This window comes from Scyliorhinus canicula, chromosome 14 (genome assembly GCF_902713615.1).
Source record: "Scyliorhinus canicula chromosome 14, sScyCan1.1, whole genome shotgun sequence".
In the NCBI taxonomy this organism is placed as follows: domain Eukaryota; kingdom Metazoa; phylum Chordata; class Chondrichthyes; order Carcharhiniformes; family Scyliorhinidae; genus Scyliorhinus; species Scyliorhinus canicula.
In genome coordinates, this window is record NC_052159.1 from 27,587,635 (window position 1) to 27,608,829 (window position 21,195).

At 50.5% G+C, this 21,195-nt stretch overlaps 1 protein-coding gene across 16 annotated transcripts in view; it reads right to left on the reverse strand.

The window, feature by feature from the left end:
- tsga10 (testis specific, 10) overlaps positions 1 to 21,195 on the reverse strand; it is a 243,823-nt gene that overhangs the window by 98,157 nt on the left and 124,471 nt on the right. For all 16 annotated transcript variants that reach the window (XM_038818645.1, XM_038818643.1, XM_038818648.1 and 13 more), the window contains 2 exons: positions 8,342 to 8,457; positions 4,519 to 4,673 (listed from right to left, as the gene is read on the reverse strand). In XM_038818645.1, the coding sequence (XP_038674573.1) occupies positions 4,519 to 4,673; positions 8,342 to 8,457 (271 nt within the window). The remainder of the gene's footprint in view (positions 1 to 4,518; positions 4,674 to 8,341; positions 8,458 to 21,195) is intronic.

Sequence of the window (21,195 nt, forward strand, 5' to 3'; positions counted from 1 at the left end):
GGGGGTGAACAGCCAGCTGTCGTGGTGCACATAGGCACCAACGATATAGGTAAAAAGCGGGATGAGGTCCTACAAGCGGAATTCAGGGAGTTAGGAGAAAAACTAAAAAGTAGGACCTCAAAGGTAGTAATCTCAGGATTGCTACCAGTGCCACGAGCTAGTCAGAGTAGGAATGTCAGGATAGATAGGATGAATGCGTGGCTCGAGAGATGGTGCAAGAGGGAGGGATTCAAATTCCTGGGGCATTGGGACCGGTTCTGGGGGAGGTGGGACCAGTACAAACCAGACGGTCTGCACCTGGGCAGGACTGGAACCGATGTCCTAGGGGGGGTGTTTGCTAGAGCTGTTGGGGAGGGTTTAAACTAATGTGGCAGGGGGATGGGAACAGATGCAGGAAGTTGGAAGGTAGTAAAACAGGGACAGAAGCAAAAGGAAGTAAGGGGAAAAGTGCAAGGCAGAGAAGACATAGTCAAAAATCAAAAAGGGCGACAGTACAAGGTACAGTGACTGAGGGGAGCTCAGTGAATAGGCCCAGTAATACCAAAAGGACTAAAACTGGAGATGTTAAACAGAGGTAAAAAAACCAACATAAGTGTACTTTACCTGAATGCTCGTAGTATTCGGAATAAAGTAAATGAGTTGATGGCACAAATCATCGTGAATGACTATGATTTAGTGGCCATTACTGAAACATGGTTAAAGGATGGTCATGACTGGGAGTTAAATATCCGAGGGTATCAAACTATTCGGAAGGACAGAGTGGATGGTAATGGAAGTGGTGTTGCTCTGTTATTTAAGGATGACATCCGGGCAATAGTAAGGGATGACATCGGTGCTATGGAGGATAAGGTTGAATCCATTTGGGTGGAAATCAGGAATAGTAAAGCGAAAAAGTCACTGATAGGAGTAGTCTATCGGCCACCAAATAGTAACGTTATGGTGGGGCAGGCAATAAACAAAGAAATAACTGATGCATGTAGAAATGGTACAGCAGTTATCATGGGGGATTTTAATTTACATGTCGATTGGTTTAACCAGGTCGGTCAAGGCAACCTTGAGGAGGAGTTTATAGAATGTATCCGCGATAGTTTCCTAGAACAGTATGTAATGGAACCTACGAGGGAACAAGCGGTCCTAGATCTTGTCCTGTGTAATGAGACAGGATTGATTCATGATCTCATAGTTAGGGATCCTCTCGGAAGGAGCGATCACAATATGGTGGAATTTAAAATACAGATGGAGGGTGAGAAAGTAAAATCAAATACTAGTGTTTTGTGTTTAAACAAAGGAGATTACAAGGGGATGAGAGAAGAACTAGCTAAGGTAGACTGGGAGCTAAGACTTTATGGTGGAACAGTTGAGGAACAGTGGAGAACCTTCCAAGCGATTTTTCACAGTGCTCAGCAAAGGTTTATACCAACAAAAAGGAAGGACGGAAGAAAGAGGGAAAATCGACCGTGGATATCTAAGGAAATAAGGGAGAGTATCAAATTGAAGGAAAAAGCATATAAAGTGTCAAAGGTTGGTGGGAGACTAGAGGACTGTGAAATCTTTAGGGGGCAACAGAAAGCTACTAAAAAAGCTATAAAGAAGAGTAAGATTGAGTATGAGAGTAAACTTGCTCAGAATATAAAAACAGACAGCAAAAGTTTTTTACAAATATATAAAACAAAAAAGAGTGGCTACGGTAAATATTGGTCCTTTAGAGGATGAGAAGGGAGTTTTAATAATGGGAGATGAGGAAATGGCTGAGGAACTGAACAGGTTTTTTGGGTCGGTCTTCACAGTGGAAGACACAAATAAAATGCCAGCGACTGATAGAAATGAGGCTATGGCAGGTGAGGACCTTGAGGGGATTGTTATCACTAAGGAGGTAGTGATGGGCAAGCTAATGGGGCTAAAGATAGACAAGTCTCCTGGCCCTGATGGAATGCATCCCAAAGTGCTAAAAGAAATGGCTAGGGAAATTGCAGATGCACTAATGATGATTTACCAAAATTCACCAGACTCTAGGGTGGTCCCGGTGGATTGGACATTAGCAAACATGATACCACTGTTTAAAAAAGGAGGTAGGCAGAGAGCAGGAAATTATAGGCCAGTGAGCTTAACTTCGGTAGTAGGGAAGATGCTGGAATCTATCAAGGAAGAAATAGCGAGGCATCTGGATAGAAATTGTCCCATTGGGCAGACGCAGCATGGGTTCATAAAGGGCAGGTCATGCCTAACTAATTTAGTGGAATTTTTTGAGGACATTACCATGTGCAGTAGATAACTGGGAGCCAATGGATGTGGTATATCTGGATTTCCAGAAAGCCTTTGACAAGGTGCCACACAAAAGGTTGCTGCATAAGATAAAGATGCATGGCATTAAGGGTAAAGTAGTAGCATGGATAGAGGATTGGTTAATTAATAGAAAGCAAAGAGTGGGTATTAATGGGTGTTTCTCTGGTTGGCAATCAGTAGCTAGTGGTGTCCCTCAGGGATCCGTGTTGGGCCCACAATTGTTCACAATTTACATAGATGATTTGGAGTTGGGGACCAAGGGCAATGTGTCCAAGTTTGCAGATGAGTGGTAAAGCGAAAAGTGCAGAGGATACTGGAAGTCTGCAGAGGGATTTGGATAGGTTAAGTGAATGGGCTAGGGTCTGGCAGATGGAATACAATGTTGACAAATGTGAGGTTATCCATTTTGGTAGGAATAACAGCAAACGGGATTATTATTTAAACGATAAAATATTAAAGCATGCTGCTGTGCAGAGAGACCTGGATGTGCTAGTGCATGAGTCACAGAAAGTTGGTTTACAGGTGCAACAGATTAAGAAGGCAAATGGAATTTTGTCCTTCATTGCTAGAGGGATGGAGTTTAAGACTAGGGAGGTTATGTTGCAATTGTATAAGGTGTTAGTGAGGCCACACCTGGAGTAGTGTGTTCAGTTTTGGTCTCCTTACTTGAGAAAGGACATACTGGCACTGGAGGGTGTGCAGAGGAGATTCACTAGGTTAATCCCAGAGCTGAAGGGGTTGGATTATGAGGAGAGGTTGAGTAGACTGGGACTGTACTCGTTGGAATTTAGAAGGATGAGGGGGAATCTTATAGAAACATTTTAAATTATGAAGGGAATAGATAGGATAGATGCGGGCAGGTTGTTTCCACTGGCGGGTGAAAGCAGAACTAGGGGACATAGCCTCAAAATAAGGGGAAGTAGATTTAGGACTGAGTTTAGGAGGAACTTCTTCACCCAAAGGGTTGTGAATCTATGGAATTCCTTGCCCAGTGAAGCAGTTGAGGCTCCTTCATTGCATGTTTTTAAGGTAAAGATAGATAGTTTTTTGAAGAATAAAGGGTTATGGTGTTCGGGCCGGAAAGTGGAGCTGAGTCCACAAAAGATCAGCCATGATCTCATTGAATGGCGGAGCAGGCTCGAGGGGCCAGATGGCCTACTCCTGCTCCTAGTTCTTATGTTCTTATGTAGGACTGTCAGAGGATACAGCAGGATATAGATCGGTGGAGACTTGGGCGGAACGATGGCAGATGGAGTTCATTCGAGACAAACGTAATGCATTTTGGAAGGTCTAATACAGGTGGGAAATATACAGTAAATGGCAGAACCCTCAAGAGTATTGACAGGCAGAGGGACCTGGGTATACAGGTCCACAGGTCAATGAAAGGGGCAACACAGGTGGAGAAGGTAGTCAAGAATGCAAACGACATGCTTGCCTTCATTGGCTGGGGCACTGAGTATAAAAATTAGCTCGTCATGCTGCAGCTGTATGGAACCTTTGTCAGGTCTCACTTGGAAAAAAGTGTTCAATTCTGTTCGCCACACTATCAGAAGGATGTGGAGGCTTTGGAGAGGGTACAGAAGAGGTTTACCAGGATGTTGCCTGGTATGGAGGGGCATTAGCCAGGAGGAGGGTTTGGATAAACTCAGTTTGTTCTCATTGGAACAACGGATATTGAGGGGCGACTTGATAGAAGTCTACAAAATTATGAGGGGCATGGACAGAGTAGATAGTCAGAAGTTTTTAACTGGGTGAAAGAGTCAATTACTAGCAGACATAAATAAGGTGCAAGGGGAAAAGTTTAGAGGAGATGTCAGAGGGTAGTTTTTTCTCTTTTTACACAGAGGGTAGTGGGTGCCTGGAACTCCCTGCTGGAGGAGGTGGTGGAAGCAGGTACGATAGTGATGTTTAAGTGGCGTTTTGACAACTGCATGAATAGGATGGGAATAGAGTAGAAGGTTTTAGGTTAGACAGGCAGCATGGTCGGCACAGGCGTGGAGGGCCGAAGGGCCTGTTGCTGTGCTGTACGTTTCTTTGTTCTTTGTACAAGACAACCAAAATCAGCTAGGTCACAGCTGATTAATAAAACATCTTAAACTTGCAATTCTGATATCAATTCGTTAAAAACTGCATCATCTGCTCAACAAACTGCTAAATACCTGAAAGAAGTATAAAAGGGAGAGCCAAGTCACTGATAGGCACTATTTTGTGGCTGTAAAAAAAAAAATCACTTACTTTCTGGTGCAGTGTTTCCTCCAGGGATGCAATTGTCTCAGTCTTTTCATCCACAAGCTCTTGTAAACTACTCTTTTCTTTATCAAGTTCATAGGCATTTGATCGAATTGAGCTAATTTCTTCTTGAAGTAAGGAAATCTGCCTGGTCAGATCATCTGTTGGGTTATAAGAATGCAAATCGTAATGTTGTATAATTAGCAAGCTGATTATGACAACGAAAAAGAAAAGGTAAAGTATTATTTTGTCTTTTTTTAAATGACAATGAAAATTACATAAGATGGCAGTGGGATCGGTGTTTATATAACCTACCCAATATCATGCATGGTTTGTCTATAGTATGCAATTCTTTGTTCACAATTTTGAGCTGCACTCCTTTAGAATTTACACTAATATTTATTTCTTTACACACACACACACACACACACACACACACACACACACACACACACAAAGGATTTGGACCACACAGACAGTGACCCCGGGGCAGGGATCGAACCCAGGTCCCCAGCTTCGTGAGGCAGCATTGCTAACCACTGCGCCACCGTGCCACCTTAAACTAATATTTATAAAGAGAAAACCCTCCATCAACTCAGCAATAATTTTCCACCAGAATTTATTGACGAACCCATTGGAACAAGGTCATTTTTAAAATGAAGTTTGGCAATTTTTTCATAGTGCAGGTGTCACCTGTTTAAAGCATGTTTAATAGCATAGGGTTTTTACTCTAACACAATTTGCAGATCATGGACATTCCCACATAGCGCTGACTCCATTTTTGTTTTAGCAGTTACTGAGCATGCTCAATATTTTATTTAAATTAACTAACATTTTGTTGCATCTGTCTCCCACCTTGTCTCCAGAACAGATGGGAAACTGTTCAATCTAAGCCATGTTTAATCTAAAACCATTCTGACCTAGTTATAGAGCTTCAGTCAGCAAAAGACACTTGTAGAATTATAGATCATAGAATACCTACAATGCAGAAGGTGGCCATTTGGCCCATCAAGTCTACACCGACCCTCTGAAAGAGCACCCTACACCTAGGCCAACACCCCTGCCCTATTCCCGTAATCCCATAATCCCACCTAACCTTTGACTCTAAGGAACAATTTAGAATGGCCAAATCACCTAACCTGCACACCTTTGGACTGTGTGAGGAAATCGGAGCACCCGGAGGAAACCCACACAGACATGGGGAGAATGTTCAAACTCCAACAGTCACCCAAGGCTGGAATTAAAGCCGGGGCCCTGGAACTGTGAGGCAGCAGTGCTAACCACTGTGCCACCATGCTGCCCCTTGTGTGTGCCACGCTTTGCGCTCCAGATCATTGGCAACTCCTTCTTTGAGGCATCTTTGGAAATGGGTCTTTCACTAAACAGCCAGAAAACTAAAGTCCTCTTCCAACCAGCCACATCAAAGCACCACACCCCATTGATCGAGATCAATGGCAAGAGCCTGGAAAACGTGGTCTATGGAGACCACAAAGCAACGTTGTTCAATAGGAACTTCTTTATATAAATAAATAACAACGTTTAACAATAGCAGTAAATCAGCAGAACAGTAGGAGCAGTGGGAAAAACAGGTTTTGCTCACAGGTCACCCTCTGCAATACTGCAAACCCCACCAAAGCTTGCCATGCTCAGAACCCGAGACACTAGTGAAACAATTACATAGGAGAAAGGCTGATAAGGACACTCTGTGCCAAAAATGTAACATGGACAATTTTCCATATCTCTCGATGGTGGCAGCCACACCAACACCTCCTCCCCCCCCCCCCCCCCCCCCCCCACCACCACCCCCTCCCCCCACTCAAACAAAACTACAACCCCATCTCACCCCACACCCGCCTACCTGCCTCCTGGGTACTCCCACTTCATTCCCATTAACTAGCCCCCCCCCCACTTCCACCTAGCATGATGGCCCCCACCCAGGGCTTCTAACTTCTCTCCTCCAGTTCCCCTCCAACCACTCACTCAAAGAGTAACAAAAGCCATGCTCACCATTACTGCTCCCAAAATACCCACCCCAGACATCTTAAAAAGCACACAAAACTCCTCCAACGTCCAATGTCCTCACACCCCTCGCAGTCCATTGTCCCTCCATACAGTCCATCGCCTCCTCTGGCATGTTGAAATAATGCTCCTATTTCTGGACAGTCACCCACAGGCAGGCCGGGTATAATGCTCCAAACTTCACCCCCTTCTCAAAGAGGACTGCCTTCATCCAGTTGAACCCGACCCTACTCTTTGCCATCTCCGCATCCAGGTCTTGGTAGACCCACAGCTCACTTCCTTCCCAAATACTTCCTGGTCTGCCTCACCCAGAGGATCTTTTCCTTATCCAAAAGGCGATGCAGTTGCACCACTATTACCCTCGGCAGCTTGCCCACCTGCAGGCTCCTCCTCAGTGCCCTGTGTGTACTGATAACCTCGAGAGGCCGATCAAAGGTCCCCTTCTCCCGCCAACAACTTCTCCAACATTCTCGCCACATACACAGCAGCCCTGTACCTTCAATGTCTTCAGGCATCTCAACAATCCTCACATTTTGCCTCCTGTAGCAGTTTTCCAGGTCCTCCACCTTCTCCCTCAGCATCTTCTGGCGTTCCCGCATCACTCCCAAGTCCGCTGCCTTTGAGGCCAACTGCTCCTCATGCTCCCTCTCCGCCTTCTCCACTTTCTGGATCCCCCTGCCCTGGGACTCCAGCCACTACTTGGCTCGCTCAGTCCCAGATCTCAGCTCTACCACCTTGGCCAGGTCTTCCAGGGCCTGTTTCCTCTGCTGCTGGAACTTGTTGCTTAAGAACTCCACCAGCTGCTCCGTTCACCACTGGGTGGGCAGCGCACCCTCCCCTTGCCCTCTGCCATATGGAAACTCTCGTGCTCCAACTGCTCTTTCTTTCTTGTGACGCTCCTTGTGTGCTGATCCAGTCACATGAGAGGAGTATTACCTTCTCTGGGCACTCCTGCACCTTTTGCCCTCATGTACCCCACCCTTTCGGACTGGGAAAGACCAAAGACCAAAAAAAATCCACCTCCAGTGGGAACCATGAGACATGCGGCCACTCACTCCTTGGCCGCCCCTGGAAGTTGCTTCATTGATTTTCTGTCCAATAGTTTTAGAAGCTGAACAATTTCCACGAGTATACCGTCAGGAAAAACAGGTTACTCACACAATCTGAATAGTGAAGAGCTGACCAGAGAGACCAGGAAAGTCTATATTGTGACTGACTGCAGCCAGAGCGTTAGTATGGCCATTATAACTGGCACAAAACTATCTCTAGGTGGAATTCCTTGTAGAAGGTATTTTATTGTACTGTTGGGTAAGGGGTTCCAGGATTTTGATTTTTAGAATCAATCATAGAATCTGCACTGACCCTTGGATAGAGCAAATCTGCCTAGCTCCAATCTCCCACCCTATCCCCATAACCCAGTAGTCACACATAACCCTTTGGACACTAAGGGGCAATTTAGCCTGGCCAATCCACCTAACCTGGAGGGGAAAATAAATCAATCACCATTGTACTGTGCACAATGTGACAGGTTTGTGTCTGATATTCCTGCAATGTCATCATTGGGAGGGAAAATGATCACTTGATCGTTGAAAACACAAATACCTACTGAGCTGTAACCCAGCAGAGGTGTGTCGCAGGCTGTGGCATAATACAATCGACTGTACTTGCACCAATGATCTGTTCTCTTTTTTTTTTCCTCTTCATAAATGACAAATGAAAATAATCTTTCAGAAAAATGGGAAATAATTACCTCAAATTTCATACATTCATTGATTTTGTTTTGCATTTAAAAAAAATTAGTTGGTATTACCAATCTTTTCATTCTGACGAACATTTTTATCCTGTGCAAGTTGTAGATCAGTGGTTTTTAATGAGAAGCGTCGCTGGGTTTCAGCAAGACTATCTTCTGCCTGGTCCATTAACATTCTGAAATGATAAATATCACAATGTTGTTGTTGAAGGCAGTGGGGCAGTGCTTGTTTATTAACTTAAATTTTTTTTTTGAGAAGTTGAAAACCAAACTAGATTGTACTCTTGTTTTTTTAAAAAGGTAACATCAAAATAATGTGAATTATTCCATATTGAATAATAACCCCTTCCAATCATACACTTCCCAAATATGATCCAACAGCATGATTTCTATGCTATAAATTCCAATGTAAAACATACTAAAAGCAAACATGATACAGATCAGTTGGAAATGCTACTTAAATATTTTTTCAATTCAATGGAATTCCTTGTAGAAGATATTTGGGGCCTCACGGTAGCATGGTGGTTAGCATCATTGCTTCACAGCTCCAGGGTCCCAGATTCGATTCCCGGCTGGGTCACTGTCTGTGTGGAGTCTGCACGTCCTCCCCGTGTGTGCGTGGGTTTCCTCCGGGTGCTCCGGTTTCCTCCCACAGTCCAAAGATGTGCGGGTTAGGTGGATTGGCCATGCTAAATTGCCCGTAGTGTAAGGTTAATGGGGGGATTGTTGGGTTACGGGTATACGGGTTACGTGGGTTTAAGTAGGGTGATCATTGCTCGGCACAACATCGAGGGCCGAAGGGCCTGTTCTGTGCTGTACTGTTCTAAATATTTTATTGTACTGTTGGGTAAGGAGTTCCAGGATTTTGATTTTAGAATCAATCATAGAATCTGCACTGACCCTTGGATAGAGAAATCTACCTAGCTCCAATCTCCCACCCTATCTCCATAATCCAGTAGTCACACATAACCCTTTGGACACTAAGGGGCAATTTAGCCTGGCCAATCCACCTAACCTGCACATGTTTGGACTGTGGGAGAAAACCGGAGCACCCAGAGGAAACCCACGACAACAAGGGGAGAAAGTGCAAACTCCACAGAGACAGTCACCTAAGGCCGGAATTGAACCAGGGTCCCTGGTGCTGTGAGGCAGCAGTGCTAACCACTGTGCCACCCAACGAGAAAGAATGATATATTTCCAAGTCAGGATAGTTTGTAACTTGCAGGGGAATTTGGTGGTAGTGGTATGTGTCTGCTGCTCTTGTCCTACGTGGACAGAGATTACAGATTTGGAAGGTGTAATGTATCTTGTAGATGGTCCACGTGGCAGCCATGGTGGGTTGGTGGTGAAGAATGAATATTAAAGCGGTTGATGGAATTTAAAAAAAAAAAATTTATGGATGTGGGCGTTGCTGCTTAGGCCAACATTTATTGTCCATCCCTAATTCCCCTTCAGGAGATGGTGGTGAGTTGCCTTCTTGAACCGCTGCAGTCCTTGAGGTGCAGGTACACGCACTGAGCTGTTATGGAGGGCATTCCAGGATGTTGCCTCAGCAACAGTGAAGGAACAGCGATATATTTCCAAGTTAGGGTGGTGAGTGGCTTGGAGGGGAACCTCCAGGTGGTGGGGTTCCCAGGTATCTGCTGCTCGTCCTTCTAGATGGTGGTGGTTGTGGGTTTGGAAGGTGCTGTCTAAGGAACCTTGATGAGTTACTGCAGTACATTCTGTTCGTCGGTGCTGGAGGGTTTGAGTGTTTCTGGAGTGTTTGTGGAAGGAGGAGCAATCAAGCGGCTGCTTTTTCCTGGATGGTGTCAAGTGTCTTGAGTAATGTTGGAGCTGCACTCTGCCAGGCAAGTGAAGAATATTTCATTACACTCTGACTTGTACCTTGCAGATGGTAGACAGGCTCATTGTCATTCCCTGGCACTTGTGTGGCACGAATGCAACTTGCCACTCGTCAGCCGAAGCCTGGATATTGTCCAGGTTTTGCTGCATTTGGACATGCACTGCTTCATTATTGGAGGAGTCGCAAATTGGTCTGAGCATTGTGCAGTCATCCGCTAACATCCCCACTTCTGACCTTATGATGGAAGAGAAGTCTTTGATGAAGCAGCTGAAGGTGGTTGGGCTGAGGATTTTTGGGATACATTCGCACCATACAAGTGCCAGATAATGCTAGCCACTGCAAAAAAAGGATGGTACGGTCAGTATATGCATTGACCCAGTATATCTGAACAAGGCATTACTCAGACCACATCACCCCAAGTAGACAGTGGAGCAGGTGATATCTGAAATGGCACAAGCGAAGGTGTGCAGGGTGCTTGACATTAAATGTGGATTTTGGCAAATCCCATTACATACGGCATCTTTAAAGCTGACTACATTCATGAGCCCAATTGGCAGGTACCATTGTCTGCATATGCTGTATGGTATCTCCACGGGCAGTGAGGTCTTCCAGTGGTGCTTGGAGCAACTATTCCCAAATTAACCTTGCAAGATCATTGTCAATGAAATCCTGGTCTGAGGTTGTAATGTGCAACATAATGCACGCCTTCACCATGTCCTGGACAAAGTCAGGGATCTCCAATTGAAGCTCAGGCCTGCTAAATGTAAATTTATGGTAAATCCCAGTAGACCATAGGTTGCAATGAGCATTAGCAACCCCACTGGCACTATTCAAAAAGGCCTGTACTACTACTCTCAGCTGATGCCTCCCAGCATAGACTGGGTGCAGCATGTATATAATATGGCAGACTAATAGTCTTACAGCAAAATATAGATAGATTGGAGAGTTGGGCAGAGAAATGGCAGATGGAGTTCAATCCAGGCAAATGCGAGGTGATGCATTTTGGAAGATCTAACTCAAGAGCAGACTATATGGTCAATGGAAGAGTCCTGGGGAAAATTGATGTACAGAGAGATCTGGGAGTTCAGGTCCATTGTACCCTGAAGGTGGCAACGCAGGTCGATAGAGTGGTCAAGAAGGCATACAGCATGCTTGCCTTCATCGGACGGGGTATTGAGTACAAGAGTCGGCAAGTCATGTTACAGTTGCATCGGACTTTGGTTCGGCCACATTGGAATACTGCGTGCAGTTCTGGTCGCCACATTACCAGAAGGATGTGGATGCTTTAGAGAGGGTGCAGAGGAGGTTCACCAGGATGTTGCATGGTATGGAGGGTGCTAGCTATGAAGAAAGGTTGAGTAGATTAGGATTGTTTTCATTGGAAAGACGGAGGTTGAGGGTAGACCTGATTGAGGTCTACAAAATTATGAGAGATATGGACAGGGTGGATAGCAACAAGCTTTTTCCAAGAGTGGGGATGTCAATTACAAGGGGTCACGATTTCAAGGTGAGAGGGGAAAAGTTTAAGGGAGATGTGCGTGGAAAGTTTTTTACGCAGAGGGTGGTGGGTGCCTGGAATACTTTGCCAGCGGAGGTGGTAGAGGCGGGTACGATAGCATAATTTAAGATGCATCTGGACAGATATATGAACGAGTGGGAAACAGAGAGAAGTAGACCTTGGAAAATAGGGAACAGGTTTAGATAAAGGATCTGGATCGGTGCAGGCTGGGAGGGCCGAAGGGCCTGTTCCTGTGCTGTAATTTTCTTTGTTCTTTGCTTCAAGGGCTCTCACTGACACTGACTCATTAAGCGCAAACTGTGAAGGAACTCCACCATTCTGAAGAAGTCTGTCCACACTGTCTGCACAGCTGCAACTCATGTTGCTGAAGTTACAGCTTTATAATATCAGCATCGGTTACAAAACGCGAAGAGGAGCTCTACCTAGTTGATGCCCTCTCCCGAGCTTTCCTACCCTACACAGACCAGGCTGATTGCAAGGTGGAAGTGGACACAATGGAAATAACAAAGGGGGTGGGCGGGGGGAAAGAGTGCTGATCCATCACTAAGCAGTAAGTGGTAATCAGAAGGAGTTTCCCTTGCCCACGTCTGGAATGATGCCATGAGACTTTGTGGTCTGGAGTCAGTCTTGAGGACTCTCAGGATTGCTCCCATCGTATTATGTTGCCACTTGCGATTGTTCTGTTTTGCTGGTGGCACAGGATATAAACAGGGATACTGTTGAAGGAGTCCGGAATGTTTTCTCACTGCTGACATTTATTCCCCTAGTGATTCACGAAGCAGATAATCAGAAGGTCACAACTGGCTAAATGAGCATGTGACACAGGTTCTGGCTATGCTGTCCTGTCTATCTGCATTTAGCTTTTGACAAAATCATGCTGAAACTATATCATACTCTAGTCAGGCCAGACTGACTGGATGGTCCTATTTCTGATTATCAAGGCTGTACAGAGAAATTAGAGCTCTAAAATTGGTGCACAGAAGTGCCATAAAACGGATTTCCAGTATCACAGAAATTAATTTTCATGACTTAAGAAACTTCAGTTTTGCAAGAGGGCAAGTGAGAGGGAACTGAATGGAGATATACAAGAAACCAAATGTTAAGGACAGCACAGTGGTGCAATGATTAGCACTGCTGCCTCAAGGCGCCGAGAACCCGGGTCTGAACCCAGCCCTGGGTCACTGTCCATGTGGAGTTTGCACATTCTCCCCATGTCTATGTGTCTCACACCCACAACCCCAAGATGTGCAGGGTAGGTGTATGGGCCATGCTAAATTGTCCCTTAATTGGAATTTTTAAAAAAAGAAACCAAAATGGTATAGGAAAGACAATTCCAGAACAGACTTTTAATTTAAGTGTGGGACAAAAGTGTCAAATACCCACTGGTAAATATAGAACTAATATCAGGATGTTGTGATCAACACTTGAATGGATTTTCAGGCTCAGTCGTAGAAACAAAAATCCTATTATCATTCAACAAACAATTGTACATTAGGAAGGGGCAGAAGTTAGTGTTCCATCAGGAAGGGGAGTTAGAATAATTTTTAGATTCATATTTGCGACTGGAATGGAAGAATATGTATTTGATGGAACCATCAATTCACCAGACACGTGTTTCCGATGTGAATCTAGGCTTTAATCGACTTACTTCAGAGCCAGCCTGTTACCTGTCGATGAACTCGTAGTGACCCAGGCTGACTCTGGACACGGATACTTATACAGCTGCACTAGGGGGAGGAGTCGTGGGCGGAACCAAGGGTGGAGCCCAGAACAAGTTCCTAAGTGCTCCCAGTGCTACTCCCCCTAGTGGTAGGATGGCGCTACTGCGCTTACAATAACAGTGAGAATTAGTATATATACATTCATATACAGTAGTCCCCCGTTATAACGCGGGTGTTGGGGTCCAAGACAGCCACCCGCGTTGCATCCGAGCCGCGGATATCTACGATGGGGGTTTTAAATTTATTTAAAAATCTATGCATGCGCTTCCCATTGTGAGTCTACGGGGGGCGGGGGGAGAGGTCAGACCCCCGTAGACTCACAATGGGAAGCGCATGCATAGATTTTTAAATAAATTTAAAACCCCCATCGTGGATCTAATTAAAACTTACCAGGAACTCTGGTGGGTTTCACCAAACTGGAGGAAAGGATTGCCTTTCAAAAGTATGTTCTGACCGCCACCGGTTTAAAGAACCTGTCTGCTGTGCAGGGTTGAGGCAGCTGTAGCTCTGCACTATCCACTTCCGGACGCTGTGTGAGCTGCTCCTCTCTCACTGAATCTCCCGCCAATCAGCCGGTAGTGTCAATTTCAGCGGCCGGCTCACTTTGATCCGGCGAGGGAAGCTGACAGTTGGGGTCCATAAGCCCCCCCGCCGTATATCGCGAACTGCGGTATTGCGGGGCGCGGTATAACGGGGGACTACTGTATTACATTCACCATAGTATTCAAATGATCTTATCCAGATTGGGAAGTGAAAAGTCAATTTGTTGTGATTTCTGCACCAATTACTGTCCAGTAACCCCTTCTAGTGTCATATGGAGCACGATTCTCCGATGTCACAGCGGTTGGGAGAATAGCGGGATGCGTCAGTTTTTCACGCTACGCCGGTCTGACGCGCTCCCGCAATTCTCCAAAACGGCAAAATCTGTTCCGTCGTTTGGGGGGGGGGGGGGGGGGGGGGGGGGGGGGGGGGGGGGGGGGGGGGGGGGGGGGGGGGGGGGGGGGGGAGGGAGGAGAAAGAGCGAGTAGTCGAGGGGGGGAGCGAGGGAGTAGTGGAGGGGCAAAGAGAGGGAGTAGTGGAGGGGGGAAAGAGAGGGAATAGTGGAGGGGGGAAAGAGAGGGAATAGTGGAGGGGGGAAAGAGAGGGAATAGTGGAGGGGGAGAGAGGGAGTAGTGGAGGGGAGAGAGGGAGTAGTGGAAGGGGGGTGAGGGAGTAGTGGAGGGGGGAGAGAGGGAGTAGTGGAGGGGGGGGAGAGAGGGAGTAGTGGAGGGGGGAGAGAGGGAGTAGTGGAGGGGGGGGAGAGAGGGAGTAGTGGAGGGGGAGAGGGGAGTAGTGGAGGGGAGAGAGAGGGAGTAGTGGAGGGGGAGAGAGAGGGAGCAGTGGAGGGGGGGAGCGAGGGAGTAGTGGAGGGGGCAAAGAGAGGGAGTAGTGGAGGGGGGAAAGAGAGGGAATAGTGGAGGGGGGAAAGAGAGGGAATAGTGGAGGGGGGAAAGAGAGGGAATAGTGGAGGGGAGAGAGGGAGTAGTGGAGGGGAGAGAGGGAGTAGTGGAAGGGGGGTGAGAGGGAGTAGTGGAGGGGGGAGAGAGGGAGTAGTGGAGGGGGGGGGAGAGAGGGAGTAGTGGAGGGGGAGAGGGGAGTAGTGGAGGGGGAGAGAGAGGGAGTAGTGGAGGGGGAGAGAGAGGGAGCAGTGGAGGGGAGGGAGAGAGAGGGAGCAGTGGAGGGGGGGAGAGGGAGTAGTGGAGGGGGGAGGGAGAGAGGGAGTAGTGGAGGGGGGAGAGAGGGAGTAGTGGAGGGAGGAGAGGGAGTAGCGGAGGGGGGTGAAGAGAGGCAGTAGTGGAGGGGGGAGAGAGGGAGTAGTGGAGGGGGGAGAGAGGGAGTAGTGGAGGAGGGAGAGAGTAGTGGAGGGGGGAGAGATGGAGTAGTGGAGGGGGGAGAGAGGGAGTAGTGGAGGGGGGAGAGAGGGAGTAGTGGAGGGGGGAGAGAGGGAGTAGTGGAGGGGGGGGAAGAGAGGGAGTAGTGGGGGGAGAGAGGGAGTAGTGGAGGGGGGGGAAGAGAGGGAGTAGTGGGGGGGGGGAAGAGAGGGACTAGTGGAGTGGAGAGGGAGTAGTGGAGGGGGGAGAGGGAGTAGTGGAGGGGGGAGAGAGGGAGTAGTGGAGGGGGGTAGAGGGAGTAGTGGAGGGGGGAGATGGAAGTAGTGGAGGGGGGAGAGAGGGAGTAGTGGAGGGGGAGAGAGAGGGAGTAGTGGAGGGGGGAGATGGAGTAGTGGAGGGGGGAGAGAGGGAGTAGTGGAGGGGGGAGAGAGGGAGTAGTGGAGGGGGAGAGAGAGGGAGTAGTGGAGGGGGAGAGAGGGAGTAGTGGAGGGGGGAGAGAGAGGGAGTAGTGGAGGGGGGAGAGAGGGAGTAGTGGAGGGGGGAGAGAGGGAGTAGTGGAGGGGGGAGAGAGGGAGTAGTGGAGGGGGGAGAGAGGGAGTAGTGGAGGGGGGAGAGAGGGAGTAGTGGAGGGGGGAGAGAGGGAGTAGTGGAGGGGGGGAGAGAGGGAGTAGTGGAGGGGGGGAAGAGAGGGAGTAGTGGAGGGGGGGGAAGAGAGGGAGTAGTGGGGGGAAGAGGGGGAGTAGTGGGGAGGGGAAGAGAGAGTAGTGGAGGGAGGGGGGAGAGAAGGAGTGGTGGAGGGGGGGAAGAGAGGGAGTAGTCGGGGGGAAGAGGGGGAGTAGTGGGGGGGGGGGAAGAGAGAGTAGTGGGAGGGAGGGGGGAGAGTGAGTGAGTAGAGTGGGTCGGCCACCACCGGATGCAACATCTCAGCCACCCTGCCATGGCAGGACGGTGACGAGTACACGGCCGCTGGTTGCCCTGTGGCTGATGGGCACAGCCCACTGACGCACCGGTGAGGAGGACTTTCTTAACTGACCATTGGACGCAGAAAGTGACCAGGGGCTAGGCTGGCCGCGTGTCAGCAGCGCGACCAGGCCACCGGGACACACGGGTATCCCGTGGCAGGCGGCTGCCGAGGTGTCGAATAACCTCCTGTCTAACATGTCGTTTCTCTGCTCCCCACCACCCTTCTGTAGGTCACCATAATGTATTCGAACTGAACGGCGATGTTCACCGCAGTGGTTGGGGCCACTGCACTGCAGTTGGAAATCCAGCAGCATCCACAGCGACATCCCACAGTGGATGCAGGGGCCAGGGCGCCAGAGGCGACAATCGAGGCCTAGGGTGTACCGTGCCCGGATCTCTTTTGAGACACTGCCGGACATCACCTGCAGGAGGAGACTCCAGTTCAGCAGAGAGAAGGTCGCACATGTCTGCCACCTCGTGGCGCACCTCGCCCCACGTGGAACGGGAGGAGGACACACGATCCCGGTTGCGGTCACGGTGACGGTGGCACTTAACTTCTATACTACCGGTGCCTTCCAGTCTTCGAGTGGGGACCTATCCGGGATATCGTAGGCATCGGTCCACAGGTGCATCCGGGACATGACCGACGCCCTGTTCGCCATCGCTGACCGCTACATAACCTTTTCCAAGGACCGAGCAAATCAAGAAGCACGAGCCCGTGGATTTGCCAACGTGGCCGGGATACCGATGGTCCAGAGAGTGATTGTTGGTGTTCACTTCCCCATGCGCCCGCCTACAGGCAACAGGGAAGTGTTCACTAACAGGAGGGGGACATACTCCATGAACATCCAGGTGGTATGCGACCCCCACATGAAGATCATGCACGTGTGCGCAAGGTTCCCTGGGAGTGTGCATGATGCGTACATTCATGCACAGTCATTCATCCCTGCTATGTTTGAGGGACGGCCCCCCTGGCTGAGGGGCTGGTTGCTGGGCGACAGGGGTTATCCACTGAGGTCTTGGCTGATGACGCCCATACGGAGGCCTCAGACCAACGTGGAGAACCTTTACAATGAGGCCCATGCAGCAACCAGGGGTGTGGTGGAGCGCTGCTACGACCTGCTGAAAATGAGATTCAGGTGCCTGGACCGCTCCGGAGGGGCCCTGTAGTACCAGGCCGAGAGGGTCGCTCGCATTGTTGTGGTATGCTGTGCGCTGCACAACATCGCAATGCCCTGGTGGAGGAGTCGGAGGGAGAAGCCACTGGCAGTGGTGCCAACACGGAGGAGGAGGAGGTGGTGGAGGAGGTTGGTGGTGCGCCGGGCGCAGCACACACACACGACCCGGGTGCTGGTAATGTCCAGGAGGCTGCACGACGGCACCGGCGAGGACAGCAGGCACGCGACGCGTTGGTGGCTGCAAGACTCACGCATCGCGTGCGACGGCATCGTTGAACACTACCACCTGCATCGCCAGTCGTGCAGACGGACAGCACACAATTCCCCCCCCCCCGGCTCCGCGTACACTGCTCCACTTCGAGATCACCCTTACCACTGCGGTACAACGGTATGGTACAACATTGATGGCTGTGTCAATGGGTGTGATCAGTGCCATGTTGAATGATGACAGCCCGATCTGCGATGAGCTGTGAGCTCAGAATCGTTAGACAAAGTCTGACTCATGGCAATAGCTGAACCATCCATCTCGGTGGTCGCTCAGTTCGTCAGGGACACTCCATCAAGTGCCCGCGTGGCGTAGCTGGCGTCGGAGTGCCGAGGACTACGGTATCCGACTGCGGGGGGGGGGGGGGGGGGGGGGGGGTGACTGCACACCCGCCACCGACGTTTCAACGACCGCTCGTCAACCCCAGCGACACTCGGTCACCATCACGATCCCCGTGGCAACGGAAAAATCACAGTCTTACAAGTTAGGTGCAACAGTGAGTTTAATGGTGAATATTATGTACAGATGCCCTAGCCCAGGGGTGGGCAAACTACGGCCCGCCAAAGGTCTTTATGCGGCCCACCAAGATCAAGTCATAAAGGGGGGGGGGGTTGCTTTTTTTTCTTTAAACTGAGTTACTTTGTTTTTCAAATAAATGTGTTTCATGTAAAGTTTCTACTTTAAAATATTAATTAATAAAAATTAATTGCTTTTTTTTTCTTTAAAAACCTTTTATTTTGGCTATTTTAAATATTAATTATTTTACTTAATATACTATGCGGCCTTTTAAAATTGTGAATTTCTGAATGTGGCCCTTGCACGGAAAAGTTTGCCCACCCCTGCCCTAGCCCCTACAACTAAACTGTGCCCTTCACGCGTGCCAACTTACTCTGTGTCCCTCTTCATTGCCTTACGGGCCCTACCACTACGTCGAAGTGAATCCTCAGATGGTACAGCAGAAGTGGAGGCGGACTGCTGAGAATCACGCCCCGCGACATGTCTCCCCGTCGGCACTCGTTTCCTGGGGCGACCCAGCCTTGGATGGGCCAGGCTGCTCCACGGGCGTTACGGATGATGTGGTGCCACCCTGCTCTGCCCGCTGCCCACCCGATGCACCAGGGATGGGACGGGGGGAGGCCGAGCGTTCAGGGACGTCCCGTGATGGAGTTAATGGGACGGGCCCCGGAACCTCCTCCTCCCTCGGTGAGCCCGGTGGCCCCCGAGCATCACTGTGGGACGGAGAATGGGAGGGGACAGAGGATGGGGGGTCCAGTGGGTAGAGTGTGAGGGGACAGAGGATGAGGGGTCCAGTGGGTAGAGTGTGAGGGGACAGAGGATGGGGGGTCCAGTGGGTAGGGTTACACCCACTGACACCTGGCGCTGCCAGTCCTGGAGGCCTGCAACGGCATCAACCAGGGTCCGAACGTTCGCAGAGACGGAGTCCAGGGAGTGAGACATTCCCGCCAGGGACTGTGCGACCTCAACCTGTGAGTGCGCGACCCCATCCAGTACGTGCGTCAGGCGGTCGATGCTCCCCGCGACTGACTGCTGGGACTGTGCCATGGCGTGCTGGGACTGGGCCATGGCCTGGTGAGACTCGGCCAGGGCCCATAGCGCGGCAGCAATGTCATGTTGGCTCTCGCGCATTGCTGCCTGTGAGACGGCAGCCCTCTCCAGGGCCATGGATGACGCGTGCACGGGAAGCCCAACGCCTTGCATAACCTGACCCATGGCCGATACCGTTTCACCCATTGCCTCGACCGCGGACGCCACCCGTGCGGTGTCGGCCTGGGTGACTGCCATGAGCGGCACCACTCCCTGCTCCTGGACACGGTTTGACTCCTCTAACTGCGTCTGCAGCTGCTGGAAGATGGCCCTCATCCCGTCATTGTGTCCCTGGGTTTCAAAATGCATCGGCTGTCCAGGTGGGTCGAGTAAACCCAGGAACCCGGGAACCGTCTGGGCGGCAGCCGAATGCTGGGCCTGGGCTGCCCTCCGACCGTCCAGCCCCTCGGCTGCTCCGACCTCCACCTGCTGTACCGGCTCAGCTGTGTGGTGCACACCAGACTGTGACCCAGGATTCTCATCACTTAATTGCCCAACCGAGGTGAGTGTCTCTGGGATGGTGGATGGTGTGGGAGACAGCAGTGCCGCAAGCGCTAGGTCCTCGTCCGCCAGAAATTCAGGAGTGTCCTGGTCCCAGTCATGTCCCAGCGCAGGGCGCACACGGACCATGTACGATTCAGCGTCAGGTGAGTCCGTTGACTGCTTCACCAGCCTCTGTGCATCTGGGTCCACTGACCCCATCCTGTCCTGTCTCACGGCCCGACCTTCGGGCAACGCACAGACATGAAAGTCGTCACTGTCCGTCCTCTGTACATCCCTGCTCGAGTGTCCCGGATTTGGAGGATGGCACTCCTGGCCAACCTCCTGCCACCCTTTGGCGTGCGACCCTGGGTGCGGTGGTCGTCATGGATGGTCACCTGTGTGTGGCACCAGACGGCCCTGGACGTTTGTCAGCTGGCCCCAGGGAACAGAATGATACGGGGTTAGTTAGACACGCTCGGCCGGGCGTAGGATGGTCCAGTGGGTAGAATGTGAGGGGACAGAGGATGGGGGGTCCAGTGGGTAGGGTGTGAGGGGACAGAGGATGGGGGGTCCAGTGGGTAGAGTGTGAGGGGACAGAGGATGGGGGTCCAGTGGGTAGAGTGTGAGGGGACAGAGGATGGGCTGGGGTGGGGGGAAGGGGGTTGTCATTACTTGGTTCTGCACCTCCAACCTCGCATTGCGCGACCTCCCGGGTGGCAGATCCGCCAGCAAGGTCCAGTGCCCTCTGCTCGAACACTGTCAGGGGCTGCATAACGAGTGAACCCCCTCCAGTTCTGTTGCGCTCCCGGCTGTTGTGAGCAGTCTTGTCCTGTTCGGGGGGGGGGGGGCATAGATAGAGCATCACAATTAGGCAGGTATCATCCAGGGCGTTCAGATATTGGCAAAGGGTGGGGGGGAAGTTGCAGCCACACCATGGCATCTCTCCAGGTGGTTGCAGCGCTCATGTGGGTCTGTGACAACTTTGTTAACGACCCTCCATTCACTCTCAACCTCCCCTCCCACTCGTGCCCGCAAAGGGGGGGGGGGGGGTGATGAGGGACATGGGGGAGGGGGGGGGGGGATGGTTGTGACCCGGTTGTGACCCGGGGGCGCCCTCGTGGCACTTACCCTGGCAGCCCTGGTGAGGTCGTGGAGCTTCTTGCGGCACTGCTCCCCAGACCGAGGAGTCTGCCCCACAGCACTGACTGCCGTCCCCACCTCACGCCAGGCCTGTCGCACGACGCTGTAAGGGTGGCGATGCCCTTGTCTTGGGCAGAGGATGCCCCTGTGCTGCTCCACCTCATCGAGGAGGGTCTCCAGGTCCGTCTCACGGAACCTCGGGGCGGCCCTCCGTGGCTCCGACATTTCCCTCCCTCCTTTCCGTGCGTGGATCGCGCCCTTTTACGATGCATAGCGGCGTCATTCGGGCGGCACGCTCCCCCGTGTTCCGCGCGGCCCTGATG